The 18,538-nt window shown below is 41.1% G+C and overlaps 2 protein-coding genes across 2 annotated transcripts; both read right to left on the bottom strand.

Annotated features, from left to right (window-relative positions):
- Positions 1–194: 194 nt before the first annotated feature.
- On the bottom strand, positions 195–5,665 carry LOC119193942 (probable nuclear hormone receptor HR38). The gene is made up of 7 exons (XM_037447876.2): positions 5,525–5,665; positions 3,598–4,436; positions 3,042–3,171; positions 2,692–2,855; positions 2,362–2,564; positions 2,072–2,250; positions 195–1,977 (listed from the first exon to the last, which is right to left on the bottom strand). Exons 2-7 carry the CDS (start codon positions 4,432–4,434, stop codon positions 1,715–1,717), a joined length of 1,776 nt encoding a protein of 591 aa, XP_037303773.2. The 5' UTR covers positions 4,435–4,436; positions 5,525–5,665; the 3' UTR covers positions 195–1,714.
- A 1,285-nt stretch (positions 5,666–6,950) lies between these two features.
- On the bottom strand, positions 6,951–18,516 carry dgkab (diacylglycerol kinase, alpha b). Its single transcript, XM_037447874.2, has 24 exons — positions 17,971–18,516; positions 17,325–17,410; positions 15,988–16,064; positions 15,550–15,694; positions 15,072–15,146; positions 14,887–14,936; positions 14,527–14,601; positions 14,186–14,302; positions 13,920–14,037; positions 13,631–13,719; positions 12,380–12,490; positions 12,207–12,305; positions 12,054–12,104; positions 11,183–11,256; positions 10,951–11,025; positions 10,791–10,876; positions 10,617–10,706; positions 10,348–10,508; positions 10,205–10,269; positions 10,002–10,092; positions 9,570–9,750; positions 9,295–9,415; positions 9,107–9,167; positions 6,951–8,521 (listed from the first exon to the last, which is right to left on the bottom strand). The coding sequence occupies exons 2-24, from the start codon at positions 17,395–17,397 to the stop codon at positions 8,441–8,443; spliced, it is 2,166 nt and encodes a 721-aa protein (XP_037303771.2). The 5' UTR covers positions 17,398–17,410; positions 17,971–18,516; the 3' UTR covers positions 6,951–8,440.
- Positions 18,517–18,538: the final 22 nt, after the last annotated feature.

Here is an 18,538-nt window from a genome sequence, read left to right as displayed (position 1 = left end):
ACACAGTATTAGTGTGGTGTTCCTAATAATCCTTTAGGTGAGTGTATATGATGTGTGAATTTTATACCACAATAAATATGAACACAATTGTATAAAGAGAAAAGCCAACCTCCCCAATGGAAACCAGAGAAAACTAAAGATATATTTGAAGAGACAGCATAGAAAAGCTCACAAACATGTACGTAAGCCAGTGGTGTATTTTCAAAAACGTTTTAATATCAAACATTCTCTCTCTTTTAACACTTCTGCACCATTTTACAAAAGCCCTATTTTTCAAAGTCCACACACACACACACACACACACACACACACACACACACACACACACACACACACACACACACACACACACACACACACACACACACATCTCAAACGAAACAACACATACAGTAGAAGAAAGAAGTGTTCTTTGTGTTGTTCGAACACTTTTGCGCAAGTGCTCTTAGCTGCTCATGTTCTCGTCCCATCTGTGATTCCTCAAGATATTTCTTTAGTTCACTTGGAGAGGAAAATGTAAAAAAAATCAAACATAGAAACTGCGCAATCGAGAAGAATGTGGAAGACATTTGGAAAGCTTTACAAACATGCAGGTTAATGTATTTGCAGCCAAAGACAAGAAACCAGTTGATGTCAAAGTAAAATGTTTGCTTTCTTGGGTGAAAATACGTTTTTATGTCCTTTGACTTAAACTGGCTGTGGTTTAAACAATTGGTTTCTTCAGGCACTTTGTATCACAATCCGGCACTTTCCCCAAATCATATTCAAAAATGAAATAACATTCAATGAACACTGAACGCTCAAAATTATTATTTGTCACAATAAATTGGGCTTGCTGTATGTGATGTTTGGAATGACAACTCACTTGTTCTCAATTGTTGAAGGAGTTGATAAAAGGCACTTTTTTTCCATTTTTGTCCTTAAAAGCCCACAAAGTGTGTTGTTAAAGGGACATGCAATGCAACGGTAACGCTGCCTTGCATCCTACTTTACAAATTGTTGCAGCATGGAGGGACGGCAGAACATTTTGCTTAGCCTAGGGCAATAAGGTTTTTGAGTGGTAGTATCAAAATATATGTAAACTTTGGTCCGAGACCTTCCACAGGAGCCAAATTAGGGTTTAAAATTTTGTGATACAATGAACAAAGTGAAAATTTCCTTGTTGAAACAAAAGGAGTTCTTTACAGAGAGGACGTGTGATTCTAACGGCCCATTTTCTCCTCAATTGTCTACTGTCTTTTTAGTTGGATCAAAAAGCAACTTTAAACACTGCTTTTAAAAGGGATTAGTGTGTTTCTTTTGCTTTTAGGAAGGGCTGAGTATGTAACACTGCATTGTATCCACCCAAATATCCATGGCTCACCAGCTGCATAGCAGGACAACATTCACACATCCAGCACAGCAAGGACGTTTACAAATGCACACAGAAATACACATTTATGAACAGTGTCCTCAACTGTTTGTACCATTTTAGTTCTGTCTGTGACAGTGTCACAAATACATTTTGATGCCGTATTCATACTCGTACCACACTCTTTTTTTGAAGTGAATGATAATAAAATAAAATATATGGTCTCTTGAACGTCAGACATGTATCTGCACACAAATCGGTGTAATAGAAGGAGGTACACCACTAGAGTTCAATGATAAAACCTCATAATAGGTTCTTTGAGTACATCATCCTTACAAATAACCTGTTTGTGGTCATGTATTTTTAGAACGGCAGAGTATCCATGAAGATTTTCTCCACTATGGGTGGTGGAGGGACCAGGTCCTCTAGTTTCAGGTAGAAGATGCGCTGTAGGCCCTGTGTGCACAGAGTCCTCAGTTCGGGGAGTTTGCCCAAAAGACGAGAAAGATAGTTAGGCTGGGCCCGGCTCGCTTCTGATCCGCTTCCACTCACATGTTCCCTTAAACAGGTGATGAGATTACTCTGAAAGTCCTCGACCCGTTTGGGCTCTTTAAGGCCATGGCGATCTAGATGGAAAAAAAATTCCTCATTAAAAATACAGTCCTAAATATAAAAATGCAATTCAAATGCAGTGACGTTTAGTAAAATGAGAATTCTCACCGGTGATGATAACTAACGCTGCGAGACAGGCAAACAAGGAGACATCTAAGTTCATACGGTGAAGGTTCTGGGAGAAGTCCATGATGGAGTCAATCCAGTCACCAAAACTGTGAACGCACTGCAGTCGGTGGAGGACCAAACCGTTACAGAAGATCAGCTTGTTCTTCTCTGGATTTGACCTGTCGGGGTTTGCACCAATAGTACAATCAGTACATTGAAAGTTACACATTAGTTTTGTTAAATATCAGTGAACATGGCATTGAATCACGTTTGGTGCAAAAGAAGCAGACCTGTATGCGAGTCGCAGAATGAAGAGTTCAACAAAAGATGATTCAAGGAGCAGCTCCTGGTCCTCGGTGCAGAAATCTTTGAATCCTGGGATGCTTTCAGCCCAGTTTCTTATTACATCCAAAGCTTCGGTTAGCAAGTCATAAAACTGCTGGATATCTCCGGCTTCCTCCTTTTCTTTCAGGTTGACCACAGTCTCCTGGTACTGAGGAGGAAGAGACGATCAGTGACATGTCTGCGGGCCGTGAGTTCATTTTAGCTACTGTGTTGAGTTGTTAATGGTCTGATTGGTACAGATGAGCTCTGAACATGCTTCAAGTCTGGAGATTTACCTTGGAGTAGTCAAGCTTTCCAATGGCTGGGTTTGAGTCGAGGTGAGCCCTGACGAGAGAGGCTATGATGTTGGCACTAGGGGCGGCGGGTGGTGCCTCAGACACACTCTTAGGTTTGGAGGGCAGACGACCCCGACGACCTTTGAGGCTGTCCGTGCGAACAACTGATCCAAGGACAGAAAACAGGAACGTTATTGCACACTATGTGACGTTCACACGACCATCGATTCTACCTGCACTGTAAAAAAAAACGGCTTCATCAGTTTATCTTTTACTGCAGTAAACCGTTGCATATCTCTGTCATTCCTAGCTTTGGTTTCACTAGACTATGTGAATCTGACGTGCACTACCTTCTTTGACCATCCCCACGGCGAGACATTTCTGGAAACGGCAGAACTGGCAGCGGTTTCTCCTCCTCTTGTCCACGGGACAGTCTTTACTGGCGAGGCACACGTATTTTGCATTTTTCTGTACAGTTCGCTGTCAAGCAATGAAAAGAAAACAATTACTATGAGCAAACGTGAAATCATCTGCTTTCTGTCTTGGGTAGACTTGACTCTGTGGTATTGTGCAACCAACACTATATTTTTAACCTGATTCTGGTGTAAAAATGTTTCAAAAGTGAAATAATATTACTTTTACCCAAATAATTTGACATGTGACTAAAACGTACATGTTGTGGTACATTGCACATTTAAACTGGTCGGGGCCCTCGGGTGGACAACCATTCTATGGCGTTACTATTTCTAAATTCTCTCAAACAAAGCAATGATTTTTAAAATGAGTTTTAAATAAAGCAAACAAGCTCGAGCGTATTTTTTTCCCAAAACCAGAATGATAATGTGTTGCACCAGTGCTTGTGGCTATTTCAGACTTGTCAGGCTCTTCTCAGTAGAATCAATTTACCTTGAAGAAACCTTTGCAGCCTTCGCAGGTGCGGACTCCATAGTGCTGACAGGATGCATTGTCACCGCAAACTGCACAGCGGCCCTCACTGGATCCCGAGTTGTGTGTTTTAGGAGACGCCATGGCCCCCTCTACAGTCCTGGGGCTTTCCAGGAGTCCGTGCTCCACGGACAAGGGACGGCAATCAAGCGGAGAGAGATGCTGCTGAGTGGGCAAGAAGAAATGGTCATCATGGCCTGCCTGAGCATCCAGATGCTGTCCAAGTGGAGAGTGTTGCTCTAGTGCAGGGCTGCCGAAGGTGAAGAATGAGGGCTGCTGGGAAACGGCGCCCTTATCTGCCATTGAGGACGGGGAGGCTGAGGGGTAGGGGCTGAAGGGGGAATCCCAGAGAGGTGCAGATTGGGCCTGAAAGCCTGACGTTGGAGGGGAAGCAGCGGCATAAACTGGGCTGCCATAGTAGTCAGAGCCGCATGACGATAGTGTTTCGTCAAGGCAGCTCAGCGCAAAGGAGCCTGGGTAACAGCCGTACACCTGAAGATCATCCACCTTGAAGGCGTGGCTTTGCATCTGAGGGCAGGAGTTTTCAGCTATGGCGCCGTGGCTGAATGAAACTGTAGAGGTGGGAGGGGAGGTAATCTTGCAGGAATAAGCATCAAACTCCCCCACGTAGCCATTTCCCACCAGGGTGTTGATGCTGGGCAACGAAGATGTAGACAGCTGTTCATTTTGGCCACCGATGTCCATCACCAATTTGGCACTGAGGTCGGGATTCAAGAACTCGAAGCTGAAGTAGTTGTCATGCGGCAGGGATGCATACTGGGTTTGTACACAGGGCATCGCTATGGCAGAGAACAGAAAAAAATGGATGAAAATAAACTCATGTAAATCCTATTTATATTTATATCTATTAGATGTCCTAATAATTCAAAAATAAGTTGTGTATTGTAAAATGATATCTAGGGCTGACAAGAATTTGTTGGCCTAAACATGTCTATGTGGTACAGTAAGGCATGCAAGGAAGTTCAGAAATACCAATAAATTAGAAATTCGTTGAGGTCAGAATTTTCTAATCACCCCTCTATAACCTTCTAAACAGTATCTCACTTTAATGCACAAGGTCTTATTTCCTCCACATGACATTTCTATAGCTCCAGAGCCAGTCAGTCATCAAAATGCAGAGGGAGATCCAGTGCAGCAATCAGATATCGTCAGATATTGTGTTGACTGGCTGATAATGCTTTGAAAACCTCCTTCAGTGGAGGGCAACCCTCCTTCAGGGGGACTGTAAAAGGGGAGGGCTGCTGGATAGTATTTCAGGGTGGGCTGAACGCCAGCTAAAATGAGAAAGGTGGCAATGCCTGTTTGTGTGTTTGTATTTGTGTGTGAATGGGCATGTATTTACATGTGCAAACTTCCTCACTGTGGGGTTTTTTTTCAATTCAATAATGAAACACATCTCACCTGATCACTTAACACACACATTGTTCAATTAATTCCCAAACTTAAATTTAAACTTGCACACTACTCAACTGTCCAGCTACTCTAGTAATTTTCTCGTATATCAACCCTAATAGATGTTCACATAAAACATGAAACATGTGGAATCACGTAAAGTCATTAAGATAAATGACCTGACCTGTTAACCCCAGAACATAGATCAGACAGCTGGAAAATACAGTGCAACAGTAATTATATTATACGACTTACAATCATTTCTTTCTCAATAATAATAAGGTTCCACTCTGTAGCTCAAGTTTATTTGGTGGGCCTATGTAACTAAAACCAATGATTTAATAGATCCAGTCAGCTTTGTCCTATGAACCTATAGTATTATGGAAGTAGCTATAATGAAGAACATCAATCTCAAATCAGCATTAATGTGCCCCTCTGAATAAATCAAATGTTCACAAACTTCACTTCCACTCACCTGATTCATGTAAATATCCAGATTGTATAGCTTCTCATTTATTCCAAACGGGTAAAACTGATGAATGTCACCTCTGCCAGCTGTTTGTCAGCACACACACTCATTCAAACACACTCTCACGCACACATGCTGGGTCAGACCAAGGCAGGAGGGTCCATGCGCGCTTGTTTTATTTTGGCCTCGTCGACAAAAGGCGGATCGATGCCCATAAATGGTGTGCAGGGCGGTGGAAAGTTCCGGGTGGGGAGCCAATCAGCGTCGTCGACACACGTTTCCCCCTTGTGACGCACGAGCGGGATTCCATTGACGCAAGAGCCGACGGAGCGTATGTTCCAAATATAACCTGATAACGACAGTGGCGCTCACGTGGGGCTATTGTTGGATGAAAAAAAAATGCTAAAAATAGCCGTAGTTTGGAGGCGCAGACGTTGTATGACTGGAAATATAGACGCGGTACACGTTTACAACGGAGAGGCGTGTTATCACATGGCCGACCAGGAAACACCTGTGTGCTTTTTCATTAAATAGGATTTCTGTTTTCAGAGTGATTAGAAATCCTCTATCCTGTGGCATTTTTTAACAAAACTCGGGGAAAAGGGACCAGTAGTACGTGTTCACCGTGTATGGCAAAAAACGATGAAATCAACTGAACATTCCACGTGCTTTGTGTTTCATTCTGTTTCAGTTATGTTTTTCAACTTGAGACTTTCATTAAAAAATTTGATAAAATAGTTTTAGCTATATTATTTTGAACTTTTTTTGTGGATATGAATGAAAAGACATCTATCAAGAGGAAATTCACTCCACACGGGAGTCCTCAAGAACGACTGGGTCAAATGCACATTCAATTCATGTGGTGTGGCAACAAACTTCCATTTCAGATGATAATGTCATCATGAGACAATTCACACGGTGGGTGTCAGGGACACAACTGTGGGAGTCGGTTTGTCAACAACAATCCAAGCATCCCATACTACTCCTTATTAATATCCAACAACATCCAGAAAACTGAACAGTGGTGAGTAGTCTGGTTTCTCTGTAGGAAGTAGGAAGAAAGTAGAAGAAAGTTATGTCCGGGGACAGTGCATGATGCTGTGTTTTGTGCAGTGAATCTAAAATTACAGGAGTGGAATTATTCTTCTTTTGTCACTTTCATTCCATCAGTACATACATGCTGGCATGTGTATATAATAAAAACAAGGACAAAAGGTATTGCTTGTTTAAATTAGACAAGTGGCATGTCAATTAAAGAACTAGATTAAATTATATATGCATGCACCCAAAGCTTGACCACAGTCTGGAAACAATAATCTGAAATAAATAGATTTGTGCATAACAAAAATGAATACAGTATGTTACCAGACATGTCTTGTGTTTTGGATGAGCAAACTTTATAAAAATGGAAGATTCTGTATTGGTTTGCCAGTACTAGTTTATTTTTTCCACTCTAATAAATAAAAATCGATATCACATCTAAGATTGTCTCACATACTTTTTAAGATTTGCATTTGGATTTTCTGTATGAAAATGTATTTGTTTGATCTTTCATTTCCTCCCACTCCTCTCTCTGCTCTTCCCTTCAGTTTGTGTGATGCCTTCTTAAAAGAGTTCAAGTGTTTGTGTCACAAAGGCACACATGCCATCTACACTGAACCTCACGTCTTCTGTTGCCACTATTGGATTAGGCCTCCTGCTTTCCTCCCACATTGATACAAAGTCTGCCTCACTGCTTTGGATTTAAAGAGATATAAGCAACTTAGATTTAGAATTTCAATAGGTGGGTGACATGCAGAATACTTTGGAAACCTATAGCCTGATACTTTAAATTGCACCAGTCAATACCAGCATTGAAAAGCACCATTCTGAACTGTATTTATGGCAGATAAGCGAACAGTTTACACTGTGGCTAAGACGTTGTTACCAGAACATTTCGGGGGGTTTTCTACTTTGAAAGCAGTTGAAATAGCACGCTATTAAGAATTAGGATTTGTATGACCATGTAGATATTCCAAATGAATTATTTTACCCAATATGGTACAAGTCTATCAAGTCTGTGTGAAAGCTTCATATTCCGCTGTGACATGCAGTGCAATCTCTCTATTTATAAATAAGTTGAACAGTATATTAAAAAGAGACTTGTGGTGGAGCAACAGATTGTAATTATTTCTGTGAACAATTCAATAAATGCTGTCAGTGTGATGCTGTATGAGCGTCACTGAAACCAAGTATGCAACATTGTCAAGAGACATATACAGTTGACAGCTACACATTCTAACATTAAGACAAGATGATAGGCATGATACACATGTACTACTACCACTGTATGCACCAATGTACACACTAAACTCAAAGAACCAGACACCTGAAAGACACATACATTAAACAACATTTTTCTAGTCACATAATATATTATTCAATGGACTATGTCATTTTTGATTACATTTTTGAAGGTGTCAGTGTATTGTGTATTGTGCGACTGCATACATTTAGCTTTCAGTTGGTTTCACAATGCGAGAGAAAAGGTGCGTTGATATGAACTTCTGAGGGCTGAACAAAGCTGGTTCATCACCTGCCTTAGACAGTACAGATGAAACTATTAATGTAATGGAGCACAACACAATTACTAAAAAAGACAATGTATTCATTATTCACACACACACGCACACACACCCCATGACTGATAACCAGAACTCAAAAATGAATGCATTATATTTAAAGTTGGCACACAATAGCAATAGTTAGACTGAGTTGTCAAATTTGCACAATAATATCAGGGATTAAGTCCAAAACACAAACTATTACCGAAGAACCACACTGTTACAAAGTAAGAGACAGACGTCTCTTTCATCCTGCATCATTGCAGGGGTGGAGGTTTCCTGTCAGCAGACTGGGGGGGGCTGCTGTGGATGTGCCAATCTACTTGTGGTGAAAGAAGCCGGTTGATTTTGGTGGTGCAGCCATCAGCATGTTAGCTTGGTTCTTGTGACTTATGTGGATCTATAATAAATATGAAACCACTTTAGTGATCAACATTTTCATCGTTTGGGTTTGTATCATTTTAGATCAAAATCAATGATTCCCGTTTGAAATTAAAATGAACCAAATTTTGACTTCTTATCTGAACCCACCGCGTGTTAAAATACGTCACATGCATGATCAGTTATTCTGACATGGAACAAGGGCTCCTAAGACGTCCTGGTCGGTTTTTAAAAAAATACACAAAAGCACCAGACAGTTTGTGTTGAAACTCATTTACAAAGGTGTTGACGCAACTGTTTTATCATTTTTGAGGCTACAGGCCATTTTGTTTTTTAAGATTTCATATTTCCTCTGGCTGCAACCCTTTGAATTTTGAGTAATATGGCTACGGAAACCAAATAGGAATAGGTGGTTTGCAATGAATCACAGGGTTAATGTGTTCTGACTGAAACATTGTTTCTTTTATCTGTGCTTCCTTTATCTGCAAAAAAAAAATCTAAGAATAAATATGACTGTGTTGTACACTATGTTGCTGTAATCCCAGACTATAATGAATCTTGTTAAGTCTCTTCATACTTATTTACACTGGATAATGTCACTTACTGTACATGGGGGCTGCATCCAGGGCTCCCCATCTATTTGCATAGGGAGGGCTTTGATTGTCCTGCACACAGGAAGGAGAGATCTAATTATACTGAACTAGTTGTACTGTGTGGGAACATTATGTCAAACACACATTACATTTTATGTATGTACATTTTATCCCTAAAAGACAAGAACAAGTACATAACCTGATGGTAATTTGAGAGGTCTGAGCTAGTCTATGCCCAGCACTCTTGAGGCCAGTGTAGATTTGTCCCATCTCTATGACTCCTTCCAGCCCCACCACCTCCAAGAGCTTGTCACTTATATCTACAGAGCGCAAAACACACACAAATACAGTTCAAAGAGTTTGTAAAATAATCAATCAGTGCTGTAAACCGCAATGTTGATGGCATTGTTGCGCAAGAACGTTTACTGAAAATATCTTGGCTAAAACAATTAGAGGATTTAAGAGAATACAAACCTTGAGAAATTGTTTTAAGAAGTTCAGGGTCAGTGATAATATCACCGTGCTCCACTTCTGGCCCGCCATTAGGCTTCTTGGACTCGCCCCAAAGGTTGGAGCCTCCATGCATGCTGGGTATGTTGAGGACAGCTATGCCCTCAAGAGACATGCTGCTCATGTCAACAGACTTTCCACCGCACTGATGGAGGCAAAACAATAACTGGTTACACAACTGAACAAAGAGGCAACCAGAGGCAACCGCAACCAGAAGAGGTCCTCGAGCAAGCAGACATGAAAGGGGACACAAAATACTATGTCGTTTGCTGCGGCGATGGACAGGCACATGGGTGCACACTCATGCACTGGAATCGACTGAATGATGCACCTGGTGAAGATAGTTATGTGAATTACAAATATAAAGAGATACATGACTGTATTAGATATTCTAACCTCAATTGTGAGGCACTCCTTCAGCCTCTTGCAAGATGCAGAGATGGTCTCAGAGGTGGCAAACTCTAAATACAATAGTTTGTTCTTCCTCCTTAAAAACAGAAAGAGAAAAGCTTCACCTTTATTATTTTAAAATAAGAAGTTCCGTTTCACTTTTTATTATAAAAAACTCTTTGTGTAGACAGTTGAGCATGATTTCTCACCTGCTGTTGAACCTCTGGGGGTGTTTCTCTCTCATGGAGTGGAAACGATGAGCAATAGAGGCGTCCTGTCAAAGTCATACGGTAATGTATTCACACCTGAATGTATGATGTTACCATTTCTTTCTGCTGAGGCAAAGACTCACCACTCCAACAGAGAAGTAGTTGTTAATGATCTCATAGGGCACGGAGTCTCCAGCCTCCAGTGGATCGTCTGGTATCACCTGGATGCTCCAGCGGTCCATGGGAACCAACTCGCTAGCTTCGATCTCCTTCAGGATCTCTCTCAAGTCTGACCCGTCATAGCCTTTTTGGGGGAAGAACAAAGGGAAGACAAAGAAAGGTAAATGAAGGGCCCCGATGTCAGGGTCAATACTTCAGACCCAATGTAGGATTAATGTACTGATGATTTCACCTCCTCCCCAGCGCAGACAGCGAGCCAGGTCATTCCCGGTGCCCAGAGGCAGGACAGCTATTGGAGGACGCACTTGCAGGTTTTCTTTGTCTGAAATGACCGAAATGTTAGTCAACCTTCAGAGATATTTATCTTTGGATAGCTCACTGAAATCCCCAAAATGACCCACTGCACCTATAGCATCCAGGAGCCACCCGACGGTGCCGTCTCCTCCACACACCAAGATTCTGAACTCGCGCAGATTGCGGAAGAAGTGTAGTCTGAAGAAACAATAGCATCATCGATGTGAAGAAACTCAAGTGTGCAACGTTTTATTGGTGAAAGTGAACTGTACCCTGGAGAAGGACCTCCGTTGGAAAGGTTGTACACCTGACGTGGGTTCAGCAGGTACTGAAACTTCCTCAGGACTCTGTGGGGAAAAAAGAGAAGTTCACACACAAATAATCACAACCAAGAAGTAAGGGGAGCCTTATTCTGGAAATCACATAAAAATGGAAGGATTACTTTTAGGTTTCTATGTATAGAAAAAAAGTTACACAAACATATGCAGACTTTAGGCAGCTTACCGAAAACCTTGCTTTCCTCCACTTTTTGGGTTCACAAACACCAGCAGTGGGTGAATGTTTGGAATCGACACAATCTGAAGAAGAATACATGACAGATTAAGAGCCAATGGATTATGCAAAACTCTGAAGATCACATACATGATGTAAGGAAATATGGGCCCATGCTGTGAGTCAGGCAACTGCACAGATCGTAAAGAATAAGTACCAGGCAGAGTCATCTCCACCCCCGCAGCTTTCAAATGAAGTAGCCATGTTTTTTTCCCGGATACTGGCTTGTTTATACATGACCAGCATACACTTCTCTGTCTCGCACCAAATAAAGTTAGAATTTCCTTAACATTATGACAATATCTATTTTCCAATCTATTTCTAAATTTGAAGACTATTCAACTAAAAAATATTGCTAGTAAATGTTGGAAAATGTGCTTTAATGCATATTAATAAAAACACAAAGCTAACTGAAATGAAGCAAAAACTGGAGCAGCATATTAAGTCATGTAGAAGTGGATTATGCTGCAGAAAGTTCTTTGTATGTTTTGGTACTTTTACTGCCTTTATTGGAATATATATTAAAACCAAAATGATGTAGGTGTGTGAAATTTAAAATACTTGACCAGTGGATTTGTCCCAAGAGAGGCGTATTTGACTAGGACTTCATCCAACACACAGACTTCAAAGACAGCAGCATAGTCCATTAAAATATGGAAATCTTCCAAAAAAAACATGACAAATCACTTAATTTGGAGATTCTCCCAAAAGCAGTGCTATGCAGATGGTAGTTTGAGCAGACGATTTGAAACAGACCGCACAGAGATAACACATCGGTGTACGTTTGGGAAAGGAACAAAAGTGTGTAGGAAGATTTGATAACCTGCAGGATGTGGCCATCAGGGGTGACATTTATCAAGCTGGTGTCGTCCTCCTGCAGGAAATATGGCACAATCAAAAATAAACCCAGACAATTAACAATTATCCCGGAAATCTAAATCTGTTCAAGCCAAATTCATGGTGCTGCTCGTTTTACCTTTGGGACGGCGTGTATGGCCCATGGAGGCAGTATATGACCTCTCAGTGGTCCGCAATCGCAGGACGAAAAGCCCAAGAAAATACACTCATCGTGGCGCTTAAAGAAGACAAGTGTCAGTTAACATCGAGCAAAGAGAATTCATCAAATTCATGTCCAAACACGCTCCTCACCATCTCCTGGCACCACACACAGCGTCTCCCAGCTAGAGTCTTGATTTTCTTGTGGCAGACCTGACACCTCGTGGACTTACAGTCCGCTTTGATCCAGTCGTGGGCTGCTACCTGAGACACGGTGGAGAAGAAAAAGAGGAAAGGGTGTAATTCACTACTACTACGACTTTGTCCATTTCCATTTCACAGCATCATTTTACTCGTAGTGTCAAGTGTTGAGGTGATATTCACCAGAGTGGTCCTAATTGAATCGAGTAGAATAACCATTGACAGGCAGTCATGCATCAACTGATGAAATATCCCTGTAGCACTGTGGCACCTCTTGAAGCAGCAGACAAACGTTGGCCAGTTCACTGTTGTGTTCTTTTACAGGTTGTGAATTTTGGTTGTGACATTTCACAGAAAAAAAAAACACTTCACTATCTACGTTTGTGTTAAATCTGGACATTAACTGCGCCGGCTATACATGTTTTTTTAAATTTGAGGAAAAATCATTTAAAGACGAAAAGGCAAGTATTTCGAAATCTTTTGAAACGACAAAATCCAACATGAATGTATGTAAGATGTTCATATATCCACTACATGATTTAATAAAGATGCAGAGAGAAACATGTTTCACTGGTTCAAACGAACTTTCATTACATTTCCTGAATAAGGAAATATTCTAGAGAACCAAGTGGGAATCAATTCACAGCTGAAAATAGTCCTCAACACATGCACTGTTTTCTATTTTGCATGATATATTTGCAAAAACTACTGTGCCCCACTGTTTATAAATAAATCTTTGTTGTATCCCTTCCTGTGTTCTACCTTTCGCTGCTACTGCATTAAGCTGTCAAAGCAAAAGTTACCATGGAGTCTATAATGCCATTAACTGCATGCCCTGATTAAATGTTGTGTAATTTTTTAGAAATAAATAACCAAAACTGGCCTTAAAAAAGAAAATCTGAAAGGATTGTATGAAATTCTATAGAGCAGAGGCAGTTAGTTGTCGGACCCTGGTCAAAGCTGGCGGATGCTCCGCTATCATTGGCCAGACTGCCAGGAGGGGAGGGACTTAGTGAATGCCTAATTGCTTTAGCAATTGCTCAGTAGGGACATTACAGAAAGCATTGAGATCCGGTCTAATGCAATGTTGGTTTTGGTCGGTTGCCATGGGATTTGTTGACATGAAACATCAGTAGAATAATCCTTTCATATGGAAAATATGAATTGTAATAAAAGTAATGAAGTTGTCGTGTGGGTCCTTACACCAATCTCCTTCTTAGATCTGACGAAGGTCCGGGCGCAGGGTTCAGGATTCTTGTTGGCACAACGACTGTGGACCGTGTACTTGCAAACTGAGGGAGAAAAAATGTTACGGCAGTGAATGAGTTCAAGATAAAGCGCTATCCACGAAAACATGTATATCGCTATAGCTAAATATATCTAATAATGGACCATCTAAGCAAACTAGCCTTGACTCTTTTGCTTCATTTGCTTCATTGTTAATGTGCATGAAGTGCACGGTCGCCCCCTGGTGGCAGCAGTGAGCTCTTACAGGTGCAGCAGAGTCCCTGCTTCCCGACGCCGAGCAGCATGCTGTGACACACGCTGCAGTATGTCGGTTTGTTGAAGTGCTTCATCCTCCAGATATGCTGTCCATCTCGCTCGGTCATCTGTGGCACAGAAGACTGAATTAAAGAAACATGCCACTGCAGTTCATCGCACTGAACTAGGTCACAATTTCCAGTTGGTTTATATACTGACAAAACCGGGGGATGTTGCCTGGAAGTGTACTGTATGTGGACTCAAATGTTCCGTCACCTTCAGTCCAAGCAGAACCAGCAAAGGCACGTTGTTCATGCCTCCCTTCACCCATTCGTCCAGAGTGACGGTGCCGCTGCCATCCACATCGATCGCTGTCATCATGTCTTTGAGCACCTGTCCAATTACAAAAATATCTGCTGGTCATTCATTGTCGCCCTCTTGTAAAGTAAAATTCATTTTACACCTCTGTAAGCTGCTGTTTTTAACTTTATTTGAATTGAGATTCATTCACATATAATTTGACTGCTACACCGAACCATAAGTATTTAGGATTCACTGAAACAAAAAGCAAAAATACAAGCTTAAAAATGAAAACGGATCAAAAAGAGGATTCATACTGGTCTGAGTTCAGTCACGTCCCACCCGAGGTAATCAGCAGCTCGCATCATCTGGGTGATTATACGATCCACCTCCTGATGGAGAGACAAGTTTACATTCACATTCAACCGGTTTAATCATGTGCAAAATACTGTGACCTCCGACAAATCACAAACCAAACAAGTCAATGAAAATGGTATGATAAATGTAGCTGCAGTTGAGTCTTATTTAAACCATTACTTGTTTGTTTATCGTAAAAAATAAATCTATGTGTCAGCTTTTGCAGGTCAAGAAAAAATCCCAGATAGTTTATGAATTTAGGCACACGTTATAAACAGAGAGAAGCTGGATAAGCCTCTCCGTGATTTTGATTAACTTACAGAGCTGTCCAGGAGTTGGTTGCAGTCTTTATCATAAAGTTTGAAGGTAACTAGAAACCAAACAAAGCCAGTCAGTATTTTCACTTTCTCAGACCTAATGATTCAACTGTGGTAAAATGTATATTAAATGCAGTTGCACTATGATAAACGTGTCGTAAAATGTTTAAAAGGAGGATGGAACCAACATTCAAGCTTTTCACGTGGCTGTCCTTCCTCCAGCACAGAGAAGTAACAGGAAACATCATGAAGAAAGACACCACCTGAAGGTCAAGAAACTCAGAATCAACCTTTCGACCAGACTGGAAACCTTTGATATATTACATCCTGTTTTTGATGAAAATTTACAACTTTAGCAATAAAACAATAAAAACAAGTAATCTATGGTGGTTATCTGAACAGCTGCACTTATCTCCAAAGATACACCCCGCCTACGGCTTTGTTCATGCGACGCAGCCATGCGAGATAAAATAAACCCAAACAAGCCGGTGGGCGTTCAACAAAACCTGTCCAACAGTAGACAGTCCTTGTAGCATTGTTTAATTATTTTCAGGATGTCGTATGGTGTTTTCCCAGCGACACTCTAAACTAAGCATGACTGAACATTGTTACTTGCCTGATTTATGCTGTGATGTGAAAAGAGATCATACTTTCCAACATATTTACCTCCTTCAGGCGGAGGGCTCTTGCCGGAATGATCACGCTCCACATGTTGGAAATAGTGAAAAAGACGTTGGCAGAAGTCTGCAGGGAGGTCCTCTACTTCTAGGTAGGTCTTGAGAAAGAGACAGAAACCCACTGCATCCACGCGCTGTGGATGGAAAACCACGCATTGTCACGGGACTGTGATTTAGACAATTTACTTTAATAAAACTTACAACTTACAAGTCAATGTAAACTTAAATGAAGGAACAAATTCCCAATATTAATTGGATAAAAATATATTTATACTTGGTTTGAAATTATGATTTTTAAAGAAATTCCTGGTTCTTCTATTCCAATTAACACCAGACCAAATAATTAGATTCTGAAACGTCCTAAAACAACCCTGTAAAATGATAGTAATACTTACCACATGTATCAATGATCTGTTGCATCACTCACCTCTCTAAAGCTGTGCTGGGCCAGCCGACCACCAGGTTGAAACTCCTTAATCACATCTTTCACCCTCTGACTGCTGTCTGCAAAGAGAACAGGATTTAAAAAAAAAAAGATATTCAAAAAATATTTTGGATATGGATCGGTTTCCAACACGACCAATAGACAACGTAGGTTCTACAGTACAACTGAGACCGAGAGAATCTTAGGAACTAACTCAGGTCTTTTGTCCTTTTGTCATTAGTCCCACAGATTAATTAATGAGGCTCCGGGATGCTAAAACAAGGAACAAAAGCGAGTTCATCACTAATTGTGAACGTGCTGTGTGCATCCTGGATTAAATCTGTGCGGTGCTGTTGGAGAGGAGCGGGTTTCTAATCGTTTCATCCATTATCTAACAGTGCACCCCCCTCTCCCCTCCCTTGACACTAAAAGCCTACATAACAATTTAATTTCGTGAGTATACAGATGAATATTTTTAGCCTTTTGGCTTCCTGTCAACAGGTTCATTTAATTCTCTATTAGCTTGAAGTGCAGCTCATCATTTAGAGTTTGGAGTTGTTGTTTGTTGGTCAATGTTCTTAACTGTTTGGAAGTCTCCTTGATTCATGTTTGGATGTTTTAATGGTTTTATGTGAAGCACTTTGAATTGCCTTGTTGTTGAAATGTGCTAATGTGCAAATATAATTGCCAAGTGATTCTGCCTTGACGCGGAACCGTCCTCAGAGGATCTATATGGAAATATGTGGAGTTGATAAATGGTGTCAATTATTTGACCATCGATTTTTCGTGGCGTTATTCGCTGTGAAATGCTTGACCTCCCAAAGGACAGATTCTCAAGTTCGAATGTCATTTAAGCGATCAATCCGCTATATATATATATACACCAAGGTTTCAGTATTTACCTAAACGTCGTTCTCCTGTGTTCCACATCTATGACTACAAGGGTGTTTTGATTGAATATAGTGTGTGAGATTGTCCCCCTCTTTTTCTCTCATTGTTTTTGTATTTTGATCTAACTTCATATTAATATTCAAAAACTATTGCTAAAGCTGTTAAATAAATGTACATTTCCTGTATTGAATTGCAGTGGAGTAGATGTATTGTCACAACAATAAAAGCGTAAAGTACCTGAAACAATTAGTTCTAAAATATATAAAATACCTGCATTCAAAATCTTGTAAAATTACAGATGCAGCTAAAAAAAAAAAACCTGTCTTCCTCCTCCCCAGAACAAGGACCTTGTCAACCTCTGCACCGGATCTCTTTGTGTGAAGTTCAGCATCGACACGCCTGTGTGACTAACAACCAGTTAAGGAGTTTAAAGAGAAGACGTGGCTTACATTCCATGTAGTGCTGCAGCTGGATGAAATCCACAGCAGTCAGAGAGCCTTCTGCATCCTCGGAGGAGGCCATGGCGAGCAGCTCACTGTGCAAAGAGAGACCAACGACAACACGGAGCACTGACTAACAGACGTGGCAGACACAAGGAGGTGTAGTCTTTTGTGTAGCTGGTGGGACACAATAACTGGTTTGCCCCCATTCTTTGGATTGTATGTACACTCCTCTCGGTGAAGACACCGATCTACTTCCACATATTTACAGTCGGGTCTTCAAGCAGATGAATCCCCAAATTAGAGCCAATAACGCTTAATGTAACACATTCAATGAGAAAGGGAAGTTTGTACCATTTCGATTAGAAACATGGACAGGAGTCGACAGTTTGTGACAAGATGGGACAAGATACGGACCTTCCCACGTGAGCTAAATATGCAAGCTAATAACGTAATAAAAGGCTGCAAGAAAACATGAATGGACACATAACATCTGTACAGAAATGTAACGTGTAACTGACAACCTTTTGCGTGGCGCCCATCGGACGGGATTAATCTGTGATTTGGACTTCCTGACCGAGAGACGGGCACGACTTGTTTCTACTTTTCCCCGATTTGGCAGCGCGGCGCGGGATCAGTAATGAAGACTCCTTACCTGCTCGTCTCCTCAGACCAAAACAGCGAAAAGCGTCCCCAAACGCGACCTGCTCAACGCGGAACTTTAGTTGCGATGGTCGACGGCAGCTGGTGCTCGTGGGTAAATGTCAGTTGCGGTATTAGCGGAGATAAGGGATTAGGAAATGAGTGCAGGAGGAGCTTTTAGTGGCATAATGACTGTCAGTGGCAGCGCCTCGCGCGTGCACGCAGTCGCACAAAAAGCAATAGCCACGCACACGCACGTGCACTTGTTTGATTTACTGTAAAACCGCCCGCGAGTCAAAAACATTTCTAAATACGGCGGCTTTAGGCCTCAAAATTGGCTTCGGGCTCTCTGGTCAACAGAGTGAATGAGCAGATATAGATGAACATATTATATTATGTGGAGTCTTAAACTTCCTCACAGAAGCTTTTGACAGAAAAAAAGATTCGAAACTGGGTTTTAAAAAATTATTTGATATGAAATTAGATGAACAGATCGGACACCAAATCAAACTGATTGATTAAGATACAATTCCACAAGCTCAAGATGGAGAAAGTTGGCCGCCCAAAGGTTTGAGGTGTGG

The sequence above is a fragment of the Pungitius pungitius genome, chromosome 8, assembly GCF_949316345.1.
Source record: "Pungitius pungitius chromosome 8, fPunPun2.1, whole genome shotgun sequence".
Classification (NCBI taxonomy): Eukaryota; Metazoa; Chordata; class Actinopteri; order Perciformes; family Gasterosteidae; genus Pungitius; species Pungitius pungitius.
This window is presented reverse-complemented; position numbering and strand designations above follow the sequence as displayed.

Bases quoted from the DNA above. Each gene is read 5' to 3' on its own strand.
- LOC119193942 (XM_037447876.2), bottom strand. From the start codon at position 4,434: ATGCCCTGTGTACAAACCCAGTATGCATCCCTGCCGCATGACAACTAC. The intron at 2,856-3,041 runs GTAGTGCACGTC...TCCTTGGATCAG, and splicing joins CGTGGGGATGGTCAAAGAAG to TTGTTCGCACGGACAGCCTC. The intron at 2,251-2,361 runs GTCTGCTTCTTT...AAACCCCGACAG, and splicing joins ATTCTGCGACTCGCATACAG to GTCAAATCCAGAGAAGAACA.
- dgkab (XM_037447874.2), bottom strand. From the start codon at position 17,397: ATGGCCTCCTCCGAGGATGCAGAAGGCTCTCTGACTGCTGTGGATTTC. The intron at 9,751-10,001 runs GTTAGAATATCT...TGCCTCCATCAG, and splicing joins AGGAGTGCCTCACAATTGAG to TGCGGTGGAAAGTCTGTTGA. The intron at 9,416-9,569 runs GTTTGTATTCTC...TGCGCTCTGTAG, and splicing joins TCTTAAAACAATTTCTCAAG to ATATAAGTGACAAGCTCTTG.